This window comes from Scleropages formosus, chromosome 7 (genome assembly GCF_900964775.1).
Source record: "Scleropages formosus chromosome 7, fSclFor1.1, whole genome shotgun sequence".
Taxonomy (NCBI): domain Eukaryota; kingdom Metazoa; phylum Chordata; class Actinopteri; order Osteoglossiformes; family Osteoglossidae; genus Scleropages; species Scleropages formosus.
In genome coordinates this window covers 19,012,688-19,028,102 of record NC_041812.1, presented here as the reverse complement: position 1 = coordinate 19,028,102, position 15,415 = coordinate 19,012,688, and the positions used below count along the sequence as shown (strand labels likewise).

Sequence of the window (15,415 nt, the reverse complement as noted above, 5' to 3'; positions counted from 1 at the left end):
TACGAAATGAAAGAGCAAATAAAATACCACAAACCCCATATATTTTTCATTATTTCGGTAAGTTTTGCACTCGATCAAAATGTTATAATTTAATATTGGGTATGTTGTGAGTTTTCAGTTGGTTCATTTTATTTGCTCTGTCCCAACACATTTTTTTTTTCCTAGTGGAATTTATTTTTATTCCACGAGTTGGCAATAACGTGATGTTTCATACCGCAACTGACTAATTGTGCGGGGCAGAATTAACTCTGAGAGTTCTTTTCTTTTTTTGTGGAGTTGGGCTATTTAAACACATTTTATTCGTCTTGACTGTAGGCATGAATAATGTTTTCAGTATGTAAAGCCCCTGGGTTTTTCTGCTAAGATTTGTATTGTTTGGGGATTTCAGTCAACACTATTCATCATGTTGCACTTTTTGGAGCTAAGTATGGTTATACAATCAATGTCCTTGTGTATTGAAATAATAAGTTAAATGAGAGAATGGTAATGGTGGGATTTTTCGTTAAAGTTTTGCAATGGACTGTAATAGTGGATTTTAATTTTTTGCTGTTAAACAACAAGAAAATGAAACGTGTGTCAATATAAGTGACTGTGCACTATAAGCCATATAAGGCGCCTAAAGAAGGAGACTGTAGCGCGTCACACGCTGTTGCTGGGAGGAGGTCACGGCGCGCGCGGCGGCGGTGGCGGCTCGTGCTGACATCACCACCGATCACCACCTGACTTGTGGAAACAACATCCAGAAACCTGATTCAGACCGATACCGTCCTTATCATGATGAATCAGACTGCGGAAAAAGGATCGAATTCAAGCCGAGACATGTGTTAGAACAGATAGCAAAGCGTGTGGACGCGAGATCTTCCAGACTTTTAAGAAGGAGCTGAAAGATCAGCGGCCAACTTCCCCCTTTGAGTGTGACCGGAAAAGGCCTCGTCAGCATCCTCGGACTAAAGTAGGGCGGCCGCACCGAGGACCGCAGCTGCCTGCGCGGGTATGTGTGGGTGTTCACCTCGCCTCAGCACTAGGTTTATACAAAGACGCTGCTTTAGTAGGTTATCGCGGTTATTTTTTTTAAAATAGATATTTCAACGATATTTTACATTTAGAATAACACCGGTAATGCTCAGAGACATCAGTCTTACTTAGTTTGTGAATCATTGGGTCAGTTTCTTTTCAGCTAGCTAGTAGTAGTAGCAGCTTAGCTGGTTAGGGACTATGCATAGGGTATGTGTATTTAATTTGTATTGCATGAATTATTAAAGTGGAGTTATTTTTTGACGTTTAAAAATGTTATTTGTTTAAAGTTCGTAAGGCCCGTGCCCAGTTGAAAATGCTGAATAATCGGAAGAGAGGCAATGATGACAAGCTGAACGCTGATTTCTATATTGAGCGGATTGACTGCTCTCCTCCCGCTGCCCTGTTTGTTAAATACACGCACTCGCTCACTGTCCATATCCATTCACTACTTTATTGCAATTTGCTGATAGGAGCGAAATGTGCCTTGAAAGTACAGGTCTTGTGACTTATCTTCCCTACAGCTAGTCCTGTAAATTAATAAGTATTCACAAAAGAACCCAGGATTACATGTTAGCAATACAAGTAACTTGTATTATGTTTTGTTTAGTAAGCGGTAATATGGCTTGTTGTACTAATTAACCTGTGTGCATATCTACAGTTATGGCCAAAGTGTCAATAAAGAGGACATTTTGTCACAGATGTTTTATTTTTCCTTTAGGAAAGGAACTGCATGTTCACTGCCTCACATCATGGTAAAAAAAAAATCATGTCTTTTAAATCCATAATTCGGGTTTCTTGTGTATGGTCTCCGGAAGTATTTTGCTGCTTGGTATGAAATGCTTAAAGTTGATTCCAACACCTACTTGCAGCTTTTACAAGGTTCTCTTTGCTTTGTTGTAGGTTTTGAAGAGTTTCGGCTGATGGTGAGTCAGGCTGAGGATGTTCCCCGACTCTGCTCCAGCTGCCCCGCGCCCCTCCGCTCAGCTGCTCGCACTTTGCAGTTGCACCATGACTGACAGTTGCATTCGTCACCATACTGTTTCTCAAGTCACCCAAATGATATGATTGTAGCTGCCTGGATTGCATTCTGTGCCAGCAGAAGCCTTGTTTGGGGCCTGCGGCTCACCATAGAGCAGCTACTCTTGCTGTGCTTTTGGGAGACTGCGGCTGTAGCTAGGGCCATGGGCAACAGCTGCGTGTGCAGGGAGGACAGTGATGTGGAGGAAGGCTCGGCACCCCGTGGCCACCTCCGCCGCATAGACCATGCCTCCGCTGAGGTGTCGGAGACGCGGAGCAGCCGCCCACGGGATCCGGTGAGACCACCCAGACGCGGCCGAGGTCCACACGAGCCCAGACGGAAGAAGCAGAATGTGGACGGGCTGGTGCTGGATACGCTGGCTGTCATTAGGACGCTAGTAGATAAGTAAGTGGTTCTAAGGTTCCTGGGTTTGACAAGAGGTGGAATCTGTTCTATGGGGAAAGATCATGCTTCAAGTTTTAATGACATTTCTATGCTTTGTCCAAAGTCAGATTATGAAATTGCCGATGTTATACAATTGCAGGATTGTGAGACATCATAGCCTCAACGTTAGTCCTCAACTAAAAATTTATTTTTTTTTTTTTGTGTGTGTGCTATGCATTGTGCAATATATGTCCTATTCAAGTGTTCTGTCCGTCCATTACGAGGGTCTGCATCAGCAGTCAATTAGTGATGACTGATGTGAATTTATTAGTGGGACACATTGGGAAGTTCAGGTCCAACCTCATCCATTTGGCCAATTACACTAACGAAAACTTTGTAAGTACATATTCCTATTCCCTACCAGCTGGCTATGTGTTAGCTGTTGGCACTTCTGTACTGTCCTAGCTGACAAAATGTGTACAGACCAGGTGTCTCCCTGCTGTAACTGCAGAGCTCAGCACTCCTTATGCTTTCTGTGTGACCCAGCTTGTTGGGTGCAGGCTCAGGGGAACCATTTGTGCTTGTGGCCAAAGCTTGGTAAATGAGAGCACTGCCTGTGTTCAGTTGGTCAGCAAAGTGTGGGCAGCTCTGTTTGAGCAGCTTAACAAATTTGGGCTTTCCCTAGTACAGTTGCAGTCACAAGGCCAGTACCCACTGTGCTGTAACCTCATGGAAAAGTATCTCCATTGAAGTTAGAAATGAAACTTCTCCTGTTTGTGTAATTTGAGGCATGTTGTCTGACAGGCACTCTGACAATACTTTGAGCTGCTGACCTTCTTTCAGGGTCATGGGAGTGTTAATCTGCTGCTTGCGAGGGTGGTAAATCAGCTCTGCCTGCCAGCAGCCATCTTTCCACTGGATGACAGTGGGGTCCTTCTGTGCCTCTGACAGCTTGACCAATAACCTACCTCTACAACCCTCAAGAGCTTAACACATGGTCACAGGACATGGCAGTAAGGGGCGAATGAGTGGAAACTTCCTACCAATGCTGAATTTTTAAATAAGCCTTCATTTATTACTGAGGCTAATAAGATTTGTGACTGCTGCAGTGTGTGTGGTTTTTTTTTGTTATATATAAAAAAATAACCACAACCTCGTAGCTTCCTTATTAGCCATACCTTCTGTCTGATATGCACACATTCATTGTGCAGCCTTGTGTGTGTCACCCACATGCATCAATACTCTTATTTGTTAGTCATTATTTTGCTTCTAAGAACATTAAGCTTTCTCAAACAAACCTCTTATATGCACACAGACCACTGGAACAAATTCAGTTCTGACGTTATGGGATAATTCAATATGTGACATCTTTATCACACATGCACATCATAAATATTTTCTGGCTTGCACCCAACCAAGAATAAAAGTGCAAACCATTAAAGTGTTTTTTTTTTTTTTTTTTTTTTTTTTTTTGCGCAATGCTGAGCATAATGGGGCAGAGAGGAAAATGCGATTCGGATATTCGGGATCAGAGAAACTTATTTTGCTGTTGTAATGCACTGATTGTCCTGCTGGCATCCCCTGTGGGGAGACATGCTGTCGCTGTTCACATGTATAAATGTCCAGGTGGGCTGATGAATGCGCCAGCCCTAGGGCCTAAACACTGACAGTGTGGCATGTCAGTGGTAGCTGCAAGTCACATTGCTTGCCATCTCCTTTTGCTTTCACTGCCCACACCATTTCAAGACTGATTTCAGAATGACCTGAACTTAGTGTGGATGATGCTCATTTGTTTTGTACTTTGTTGCAGTGACCAGGAACCACCCTACTCTATGATCACTCTGCATGAGATGGCAGAGACAGGTAAGGTACTAATGTCCATTGTCTTTACAGTGGGGAAAAGACTGGGGAGGAATGTTATGGTCAAACACTGCAGTGCATTCCTTAAAGGAAAAAAAACTTTGCCTACCTTGCATCCTTTTCCAGCAACTGCATCTCTAGTCCAGGTCCATATTCTCTGCAGAAAACAGTTTAGCTGTTGACACCCAGAGATGCCACTCAGTGCAGTTCTCTATCGCCACTGAACATTTATACATGCACATACATTCTTTCATGCTCTTATGCATTTGTAGATTCACATGAACAGCACATGCTTTATCCATAAGAGGAGACCAAAGTGACCATTTTTTGGGTGGGAGGGGGAGAGAGTAGTGCAAGGGAAGGAGATGCAAACCCTGCACATATGAATTGGTGCCACTTTGTAACCTGCAGCTTTGGAGCTATCCAGTGACTGCAGTACCTGCCCACACATTTATCTGTTTTTCTAATTAGCTCCTTCCTGCTATCATTCAGTTTGCATTTTAGATGTTAGGTGAAATTTTTTTTTTTTTTTTCTTTTTCTTCTTTAGCAAAAGAGGTGTAGATAATTTTCTGTATGATGCGGCCTCTGCTCACTAAGGATCTGAGCCTGTTAGAAGAAATAGCTGAAATCTGAACATGGTTGTGTAAATAGTTGGGATTCTTGGTGTGGATGAGGTGGAATCAGAAGGCACTATTATCAAATTGTTGACTTCATGTCAGGTACAGTATATTTGTTATGCCTCTGTTTGCCTTCTGGAGCCTGTCATGCACAAAGTGTTCTGGACCCCCAGATCATACTTGTTTTGAAACCACAGTATTTATCCTGCTGCTCTTGGGATGTTTGATAAGCAGCTGATGGCTGATATCAAATAACTGCCTGGCTGTCCATTTGTCTTTGCTTTTAGTGTTTGCAGTACACTCAGGCGAATAAAAATATTAACTTATATGCCATCAGATACTTATTCAGTTTAATTTTTAGTCAAGCGCTGGTGATTACATAGTTCTCTTAGGTAAAAGGGGCACTTGCTTGTGTGTGCTTGTTCATTTGTCTGTTGCTGATGTGTGAGGCTTCTGTCCTGGTTTGGTCTTACCCAAAGCAGTGTAATGTCCAGGTGCACACCTAGTGATTCTGAGAGCTGCACACACAAGCTTCACCGGAAGCTTTCCGGCCTCAATGAACAGGGTCTGTGTTAGTATAGTTTTGTTGTTGCTTGCCTGTTTTCATCATGATGCCCTTCCTGCCATCTGGAAGCTGTGTTTTTAAACTTTTTATTTTAAAAGCTACCACCTAGGTGAGAGGTTGGCACTTTTTTAGTTCTAGCCCACCGTGAGCTGTGAATTGCTCAACCATTGCTGTGAAATGTTCTTTGAGTGGATTAATATAGAACGGGGTGTCCAGCTTTTTTTTTGCCCAAGGGCTGCAATGTTTTTGTTTTGAACTGGTTTGAAGGCCTTAAGTGTAAAAGTTATAGAAAGTGAAATATTTAATCTTAAATGTCTGAGTTGAAAATAATCTTACTGTGTATAAGTGCAGCAGAGTTATTGTGATTAAATATTATTGTTTGTGTAAGATTTAGTGTATATTGGTAGTATTACAAAAGTTGTTAAAGGCCCTGATGTTGAGGTTCTGAGTTATTTTTAAGGTGTTCATTGTACAGGTGGTTAACTGAAAATTGAGGGTTGTAGTGGTCTAGAGTATATCCTGGAAACTTAAGGTGTGAGGCAGGGTCCACTCTAGATGTACCTCTAGTCCATCTTTTACTCAGCCATTGTTAGAAAATATGGAAAAATTGGCCTGTATATCTGAAACCTGTATCTTGGGACTGTGAGAGGAATTTGTTCCTTACCTGATACTTTTGTCCAAAGATCCTTACAGGTTTTGACCCATTTGTACTGCTGGGTATTTTCATTTGTTTGTATTAGGAGAAAGTACTTTGCTCAGTGGTACTACAGCAGCAGTGAGACCACTCCCTGCTACAGATGTTTGCTTCATATACTCTCTGCCCTGTCCATTCAGATGATGGCTGGCTGGAGGTGGTCCAGTCTCTGATTCGAGTCATCCCACTCGATGACCCTCTGGGCCCAGCTGTCATCACCCTGTTACTGGATGAGTGCCCGTTACCCACCAAAGTGAGCACTTCTCTTTTCTACACCCCAGTCTTGCCACAAGTCCACTGTTTCCAGAGATGTTGTCTTCCCCTTCAACTGTCAGTTTTATAGTTTGCTAATCCAGTTTCATGTGAGCTAAATTGTTATGTAGAAAGTCTTCCTTCCGGAGTGTTTCAGTGTTGTGAAACAGACTGTGATCCACCCCTCTACCACCAGGATGCGCTGCAGAAGCTGTCAGACATGCTGAACCTTAGCGCTTCTGCGGCACGCCAGGACGCTCTCATTCCTGCTAAGCACCGCAACACTACCGCTGTGCTGGGCTGCTTGGCTGAGAAGATGGCAGGTGAGGCTCTCGGCCACCAGGAGAAAGACCGCAACTCTGGGGAAGAAATGTAGTGCTTTTAACAATTTTTATATTAATGAAATTCTCTTAGAATTGGAAGTCTGCACATTCCTCTTGGCATTATGCGTGTTGACAGTGTTATAAAAGTAGGGAAAAAGATACACGCTTTTATGGTCTGTGTTCAGTGGAGTTTTCTGGGCTTACTGCGTGTGGTTTGGAGCATGGGTGAACTTGGCGAAAGGTCAGACTGCACGCGCTTAGTCAGCAGGAGCCCTTTTGAGAAGCCACGTAAGTGGATGTGTTGCATAAAGCCACTGTGGAGGGTTTAACTTGTGCTGTATTATGCTTTTATAATGTGTTTAAACCCTTTATTTAGGTTGGAATATGGTCAAACTACAGCCTGCACACTAACATGGCATTATCCACATTACTTGGTTTTGATAGTGGTCTTATGCATATGTATCCAAAGTTAGTTGTCATTGGCAATTTTAGACCATTTAAACATTAGTGTTTGTTTGAGTTAATGAGGTTATGAGCAATGCACAGCAGTAAGACTAGTAAAGTTTCCCATCTTGTACCTCTTGGAATGGTGCAGTGCACCATTTTCTCTAATATACATGGGTTCTTTTTTTGTTTTTTTATTAAATGATTTAAAAAAAAAAAATGCACTTTTCTCTCAGGCCCAGCCAGCATCGGCCTCTTGAGCCGTGGCACCTTGGAATATCTCCTGGAAAGCTTGGTGAGTCCATGTACAGAGATGGCTCAGCTAGATTTAATCATTAGGTTGATTAATATGAATTCTTACCATTTTATTGACTTATGTACTGACCCCTCCTTTTCTGCCCAGAGTCCAGAGGCCCACCCTATGGTCATGCTTTTTGCACTTATTGCTCTGGAGAAGTTCTCACAGACCAGTAAGTCTTTTTTTTTTTTTTTTTTTTTTTTTTTTTTTTTTTTTTCTTCCCCCCCCATCCAAACCATATGATATTGCATGTGTCTTACTACTCTGAGAAATTTCAGCAGTTTTATTAAATGTTTACCTAGATTTTAGTTTGAAATCTCATGTAAGATCACTAGTACATGGATGTTCATATTTCAAGAAATCATTTTTAATGTAATTTTTTCATTATTGATGACGTCCCATTCTCAGGCTGGATTTTTTTTCCAATTATTCATGAAACCACCTGTATATGTATACATGAGCAGATAGTGCATTTTAATGATTTTTATGGCTGCAGCAGTTGACACAGGGGTCACTGATACTTGTTGTCAGGTGAGAACAAGTTGACAGTATCACAGTCCTGCATCAGTGACCGGCTGGCGGTGCTGGAGTCGTGGGCCAACCACTCAGATTACCTGAAGCGCCAAGTTGGCTTCTGCTCCCAGTGGAGCCTGGATAACCTCTGTGAGTACTTAATTTTCCTATTACTAGTGGGATGCTTCAAAGGCATAAGGGGTGTGGTGGCGCAGTGGGTTGGACCGCAGTCCTGCTCTCCGGTGGGTCTGGGGTTCGAGTCCCGCTTGGGGTGCCTTGCAACGGACTGGCGTCCCGTCCTGGGTGTGTCCCCTCCCCCTCTGGCCTTACGCCCTCTGTTGTCGGGTAGGCTCTGGTTCCCCACGACCCCGTATGGGACAAGCGGTTCTGAAAGTGTGTGTGTGTGTGTGTGTGTGTGTGTGTGTGTGTGTGTGTGCGTGCGCGCGCGCGCACTTCAAGGGCATTGGAGGTAATGAGGAGATTGAACTGAAAGAACTGGCAATTCATCTGGGTGGTAAACATACTGAAGGGAGATGTAGGGCTTTGAACACCACCCTTTTAGACAAAACACACCTAAACTTTTGCATGAGTAATGCTTCTTAAGACCTCTATATCTGCATGAATTGATTAAAATTATTTCTAGCTTTTATATGTGATTGAGGTGCATATTCATGGAGTTATCAGTTTACTGTAGTTTGACACCAAGTATAATTTTACCATTAATGCCTCTTATGACAGGGTGCAATATTATGGACTGAGTACCATGTTGTTACAGTGCATTATGAAAATGTAAATGCAGGGTGTCCCAATACTTGAATGTGGCTCTTTCCTCCCCTCCAGTCTTGAAAGAGGGACGTCAGTTCACTTACGAGAAGGTGAATCTCGGCAACATCAATGCTATGCTGAACAGTAATGATGTCAGCGAGTATCTAAAGATTTCCCCAAGTGGTCTTGAGGTGAGTGGCTTTTCAAGATGGGGTTTAATATATATACATACTGATTCACTTCTGTGCCATACTTTTTATGCATTTTCAGCTTACTTTAAGAAGCTTTTCTGGAAACTTCTGCTTCAAGTAAAATATACAGTCTTTGTAATCAGCTGACCTGCTGTAATTGTAGAAGCAATAGTCTTTGCCAACTGTGATTGGCTTGAGTGAATTGCTTGTCAAGAGCCTTCTTTGCGAAAGGCATTGGGTCTTAGTTGATAAACTGAAACTTTGATGCCTTTTAACAAGGCACCCTATTTGATTTTTTTCTACAGGAAATAATCAGATATTTGACATTTTAATAAGTTACAATAACAGTTTAAAAAATGGGGTAAAATAATGGCACACTTCATATGTTCTGGTAATATTGCTGTGCCTCAAACTTTTTGGCCTGGTTTTCCTCTGTTATCAGCAAGTGTTGGAAAAGTAATAAGCCTTTAAACATTGCTGCATGACATACATTCCTTCTCATTGTCTCCTCTTCACCTTCATCACTAGGCCCGCTGTGATGCTTCCTCCTTTGAAAGTGTGCGCTGCACCTTCTGCGTTGACTCAGGCGTGTGGTACTACGAGGTCACTGTAATCACATCCGGGGTCATGCAGATCGGCTGGGCCACCAAGGACAGCAAGTTTCTCAACCATGTGTGTAATGGTTGTTTTTCCACAGCGGGATGAGTGAGAATACAACATATTATTAATGTGTGTGTTTTTTTTTCTTCTCCTCCTCCTACCCCCTTCTTGTTTGCAGGAGGGCTATGGGATAGGGGATGATGAGTACTCATGTGCATATGATGGCTGCAGGCAGCTAATCTGGTATAATGCCCGCAGTAAACCACACTCCCATCCTTGTTGGAAAGAAGGTGAGAGCTATACCCAAGTCTTCCTTTCTGAGATGCTTGAAATGGTGGTGTGGTCATCTTAAAGGTCTGTTTGATTATATGCATTGTTCATATGAAGTGGACATACATTTCTGTTTGAGAGCATTTTATTGATGCCCAAGAAACAAGCTTATGGAGAGGGCACTCAGTGTTGATGAGCTGTTATCCCCTCAGGTGATGCTGTTGGCTTCCTGCTGGACCTTAGCAAAAAACAGATGATCTTTTACTTGAACGGGCACCAGCTCCCTCCCGAGAAGCAGGTCTTTTCTTCAGCCACGTGAGTATGACCCCACATTGGTTCTCTGATTTGAGGTACAAGTTGTCCACCACCACACCATATGTCATGTTCTGGCAGAGGAGCAACAGGAAGGATATACATTATGGACATGGTCCTGTAAGTTCAAGCCCTATTCCTTGGTACTGGTGTAGTATTTTTATACACAGTAAAGTTACCTGAATTGCTCCTTATACTAGAATTTGCTTTTGATGAAAGCATTATCTAAGCAGCAAAATGGTAATCTAGCCCATGAATAGCCATTTGTGTTCTCTAAGGATTTTGTTTAATTTTGGTACCCATTAGTGTGTTGTGACTTTGGTGTTTTGAACATTGTGTGAGTGAGGCACTGATTGAACAGTACTTCAAATATCTGCACAGTTGGAGTCTTGAAGGACTGCAGTTGCCTCATAGTTTAAATCAGCAACAGAGGGCAATGTGATTCAGGAAGAGTCTTTTAAATGGAGATGACAAGCAATTTTGTCTTAGATTAGTCCACAGAAGGATTTTCAAACAGTATATCCGTCCATCTCCTGTATATGCTTATAATCCCCAATTTAAACAAAGCCCACCCATCTCTGCTTCAGGTCTGGGTTCTTTGCTGCAGCAAGTTTCATGTCATACCAACAGTGTGAGTTTAACTTTGGAGCGAAACCGTTCCGCCATGCACCGCCCGTCAAGTTCAGCACATTCAATGATTTTGCCTCTCTGGCATCTGACGAGAAGATCATTTTGCCTAGGTGAGTCTCACTCATCTTGACCTTGTCCTGCTGAAGGAATTAGGCTTTATCCTGTCAAAGCTAATTTCTAAAGACCTGCTCTGGTCTACTGCACTCTCCACACCCCCAGTGTCTAACTTTCAGGGAGCAGTCTCAACCTGAACCATAGTCAGCTGTGCTGGTGTGTTTACCAGAACATTGGAATCCCGTTATGCATCTTTATTTTTATTTCCTATGCCTTTTGATGTTTAATATTGACTTGAGTGAGTAATACTGATGCCTTTCAGCTCTTGGGCTTTGGGTTTGAATCCAGCTCTGTCTCTTTGGAATTTGGACGTTCTCCCGTGTTCTTCCTACCATAATTGAAGCACGTATTTCAGATGAAATATACCCTTTTGAACTTTTTTGGCACTGCTCAACATTGCTATTTTATAGTTTGATACTTGAGGATATTGTGTAGTGTGGCTTTTACAAGTTGTTACAAGTTTTACTGACAAAACATGAATTAACAGGTATGGGGGTAAATGATGACACATGTATGTGTACACTTAAGTTTTCGTCCCCCCAGACATCGTCGCTTAGCTCTGCTGAAGCAGGTGAGCATCAGAGACAATTGCTGCACCCTCTGCTGTGACCAGCTGGCTGACACTGAGCTTCGGCCCTGCGGACATGGGTATAACAGGCCGGGGTGTTCAGACCTCTTGGGGGACCGAGGGGTGTGGGGATTGAGTATTTATTTGTGAGTGTTTTGAATCGGTAGTTTTTGTGTTTATGTCCTCTGTGTGCCTGTGTTGTTGAAAGATCTGGCATGCTTGATCCTTTCTCTCCCTTTCTTGGCTGTATGACCTGTTTCTCTAGGATATAATCATTGACTGCATGTGAAACCATTCTCTCTCTCTCTCTCTCCTTCCTTACAGTGGGATGTGCATGGAGTGTGCCTTACAGCTGGACACCTGCCCGCTGTGTCGTCACGACATTCAGAGTCGAGTCAGACTCATCTCTCATGTGTCCTGACCTACCCCTTTCCCCCCGCATTCCCACACTAGGGCAGGGGTGTCCCAACCCCCTATTCCCCCTTTTTCCTTCCCCAGCTTGAGAGCACCATCTTCCCTGGGACTGCTCAGCTTCTCAGGGTCCTATGTGGGAACAGGTGGGGAAGTGAGGGGGGGGTTAAGGGCCTGCAGCAAGAGAAGATGAGGGGATTTTTTTTTTTTTTTTTTTTTTTTTAAATAATGAAACACTCCACAGAATACTCTCTTGGCAAAGGGAGGTAGATGTCACCTCTTGCCAATAAAGACCAAAAGGTTTCAGAGACCAAAAGGTTTCCTCTGCACCACCGCAGGCTGCTTGGACTCATATAACGTACCCAGGATGTACGGAGCTGACCTGCTTGTTCTCTGCTAGGACTCTGTTCATGTCCTAAACCCCTGTCATCAGCTGTTCAGTGTACCAGTGTTTAGTTTCTTTTCCATTCCATTTGAAAATGCACAGCAGGTGACAAAATTTTATGTGAAGACTGTGATAATCAGTCTTCAGTACGAATGGAACATCGTATCCAGTCTTGTTACTTTTTTTTTTTTTTTTTTTTTTTTTTGCATCCTACTTGAAGCAGTTTTGGAGTGATTCATGCCACATTGAAGGTGTTTTGACAAGGACAGGCATTCTGATGATGTGGTATTTTATTTATGTGTAATTAAACTGCCATTTAGTAATAAAAACTTGAAGTTAAGTTTCTTACCCTAGGTGTAAATGACATTAGCTGATCATTTACTTTTAAACAGACATGACCCAAAAGCAGTTACTGTGCCTTTAAGAGCATTTGCGTGTGTATTGGCCATGGTTCTTATAGTGTGACCTAACAATCTCACCAATAATTAAGAGAAAAGGGGTGACTCAGTACTTTTAATGAAGTGTAAACTGTGTATTTTTGTATTTGATATATTTTAAACATCATTTAGCACATGACTTTCTCTAAAGTGACTCCTGTGTAGTGTTATTAGCCCACACCTTATTCACCTGCTAGATACACTACTTACAATGAGTCTCTCATCCATACATTAGTGAAACAGACACTGTCACTCACACTATGGGTGACAGTCACCAATCCAATTGAACAATCTGTCTTTGGATGGGGGTAGGAAACCTGAGTACCCAAAGGAAACTGCTGCAGAGATGGGGAAAACACGCAAACTCCACACAGACTGAGTGGGGTTTGAACTCGCATCCTCTTGCACCACTCAAGCAGCCTGAGACAGCAGTGCTACTTGCTGTGCTGCCCATTTTTTAAAAATAATAGAATTGTACTCACCTGATATGTTTTGAATAATCCTGAATTTGCTGCCCTCTTTCCATCTCTTGGTTGGATGCAATACTGGTGAGGAATCTTTCATTTCTCATTATTCAGATGAGGTAGTCTAAGGCTTGAATTGTGTAACCGATGTTAACCAGCAGACTGCCCTGATGTGCCATAGATCCCTAACAGAAAATTTTTACTGACCACTCTTATCTGCAAAAATAAGTGAAATACTAGTAAGAAAGCACTTTATGTTGTGCTTCTATTTGGCTGTTTTTAGGAACACTGTTTAATGGAACATGGTACTGAGGCCATGTTTTAACCCCTAAATGAGCAGACAATGTTTGTGTGTAAAGAAGGGACATGACCACAATCAACACACTTCAAACACATGGTCCAGTCCATACAATGAGGGAAGGGTGGGGCTAGCAGACTTGATATTGAGATCATCACTGAGGGACAGTGCTAAAGTATGTTATTGTATGAACCGTCAAGTCACTAATTCTGTGGTTTACTGTTTTGTCATCTGTGGCCCTCTCCCCTTGTTTTTCATTTTTAGTGATACTGCATTACAGTTCAGCTGCAAAATTTATGCAATTCTAGCAACTTTTGATATGTTTCCTATTTTTTCTTAAATACAGATTCAGTGGGGCAGCTGGTACTGTAGTAGTTAAACCTGTTGCCTTCAGATCTGAAGGTTGCAAGTTGGAATCTCACCTACTGCTGTAACACCTCTGAGTAAGGTACTTATCCTGAAGTTCTCCTGTAAATTTTACCTAGGTGTATAAATGGGCAGGGGGTGTGAGGGTGCAGTGGGGTTGACTAGTGCCTCGCTGTGTGGCGGGTCTGGGGTTTGAGTCCTGCTTGGGGTGTGCGGCGGCTCCATGTTTGTCCCTTCATTTTCCTCCCCTGACATGCAGAGGAAGGACCTGGCAACCCACCTCTCTTCCTCCCTTGACTTGCCTTGAAAACTACACGAGTGGTCGCTCTGCGTCATGTTTGACTTGGCACCTTGCATGTGTGCATAAATGGGTAAATAACTGTAGGTAGCGTAACACTGTAAATTGCTTTGGGGGGGAAAAAAAGCATGAACTAAATGACAATCTAGTGGTACTAATGTATCTTTAAATAATATTCTAGTGATGGAGGTGGATTAACCAGAAGAGCAAAGTTTCCAGTCTGGCCAGAGGGATGGTGAAAGAAACGTGGAACATTTTATTGTTATAGTGCTGTTCTGAATTACAGGTCTAGTATGAGAATCATTATATGAAAGCCACCATCCATCCCTGTCTGACCCACAGATGAAGAACCTGTTGGATTATCTGAAGTGGATCCTCATCTCCAATCCAGCTGTAATGTGCGGAACAGGAGAGTTGCATTTCTACCGATCGCAGCTGATGAAAAGTCCATGTTGAACCAAACGTAGAAAAGGTCTGTTTTAAAGTACAGTCGAGTTTCATATGCGCGAGTTGATCTTCAATTTAAAAAAAAAAAAAAAAAAAATTAAATTTTTGCTTTTTTGCAGAAGATGCTCTCAGGATAGAAAATGTAAAATATTAAGCAGTTCACAAAAGCTTATGTGCACTTTTTTATGTATACAACACTGTATAGAGTACAAAAATTTATTAGAAAAAGTATTTTTGCTTTGCTGCCTAATGCGAAAGCTGCAGGGGGCACGCGCACATACGTAAACAAATCTTAAACCATAAAGCAGGGTATTATACAGTATTACGTTATTTTATTGATTATACATAAATTCATTATGTATACAAAAGATATTTTTAAAAGCTCGAGCACGAAAGCATTGCAAATTGAGAATCCACGCGATGTGTGGGCAAAGGCCGCGTCTCTTCGTCTCAGCAGCAGCAGTTTGTTTCGTATCGATCCAAGCGCCTGTTTTCGTCTCACGTTTCTCCCAGCAATTTACAGTGAACTTTGTGCAAGAAACTTCGAACTGTAGTCATGGTTCCAGAGCGTAGTGCTCCTAAAGCTTCAGGAAGTGATGCCAAGAGGCAGAAAAAAAGTGAAGATCCTGGAGCCTAGGCTAGGGGGTCAAAAATTATTCGCGAATGTTCGGATTCGCGAGTGGACTGCGCCCCGAATACCGACCGTATAACTGAAGTGCTGTGTGACAAACTTCTGAATGCAGAGAGGAGCAAAATAAATACGGAATATATTTGTTTGGTGTCTTTGACAGATTTTAAGATGAATTTTACCTCAGCAGTGAACACAGTGCAAAGAGAGTTAATGGAGAGTGTGCAGTGCAGTGCAGTGGTCTC

The 15,415-nt window shown here is 42.4% G+C and overlaps 1 protein-coding gene across 2 annotated transcripts; it reads left to right on the top strand.

The window, feature by feature from the left end:
* Window positions 1-665: 665 nt before the first annotated feature.
* Window positions 666-12,070, top strand: rspry1 (ring finger and SPRY domain containing 1). 2 transcript variants are annotated; one of them, XM_018726580.2, is made up of 16 exons: window positions 666-991; window positions 1,736-1,769; window positions 1,918-2,440; window positions 4,230-4,282; window positions 6,297-6,409; window positions 6,605-6,731; window positions 7,412-7,470; window positions 7,579-7,645; window positions 8,005-8,136; window positions 8,827-8,942; window positions 9,471-9,614; window positions 9,721-9,832; window positions 10,025-10,127; window positions 10,712-10,864; window positions 11,412-11,516; window positions 11,761-12,070. In XM_018726580.2, the coding sequence occupies exons 3-16, from the start codon at window positions 2,079-2,081 to the stop codon at window positions 11,855-11,857; spliced, it is 1,743 nt and encodes a 580-aa protein (XP_018582096.1). In that variant the 5' UTR covers window positions 666-991; window positions 1,736-1,769; window positions 1,918-2,078; the 3' UTR covers window positions 11,858-12,070. The 2 variants fall into 2 exon arrangements, with proteins under 2 accessions (XP_018582096.1, XP_018582097.1); XM_018726581.2 differs by lacking the exon at window positions 1,736-1,769.
* Window positions 12,071-15,415: the final 3,345 nt, after the last annotated feature.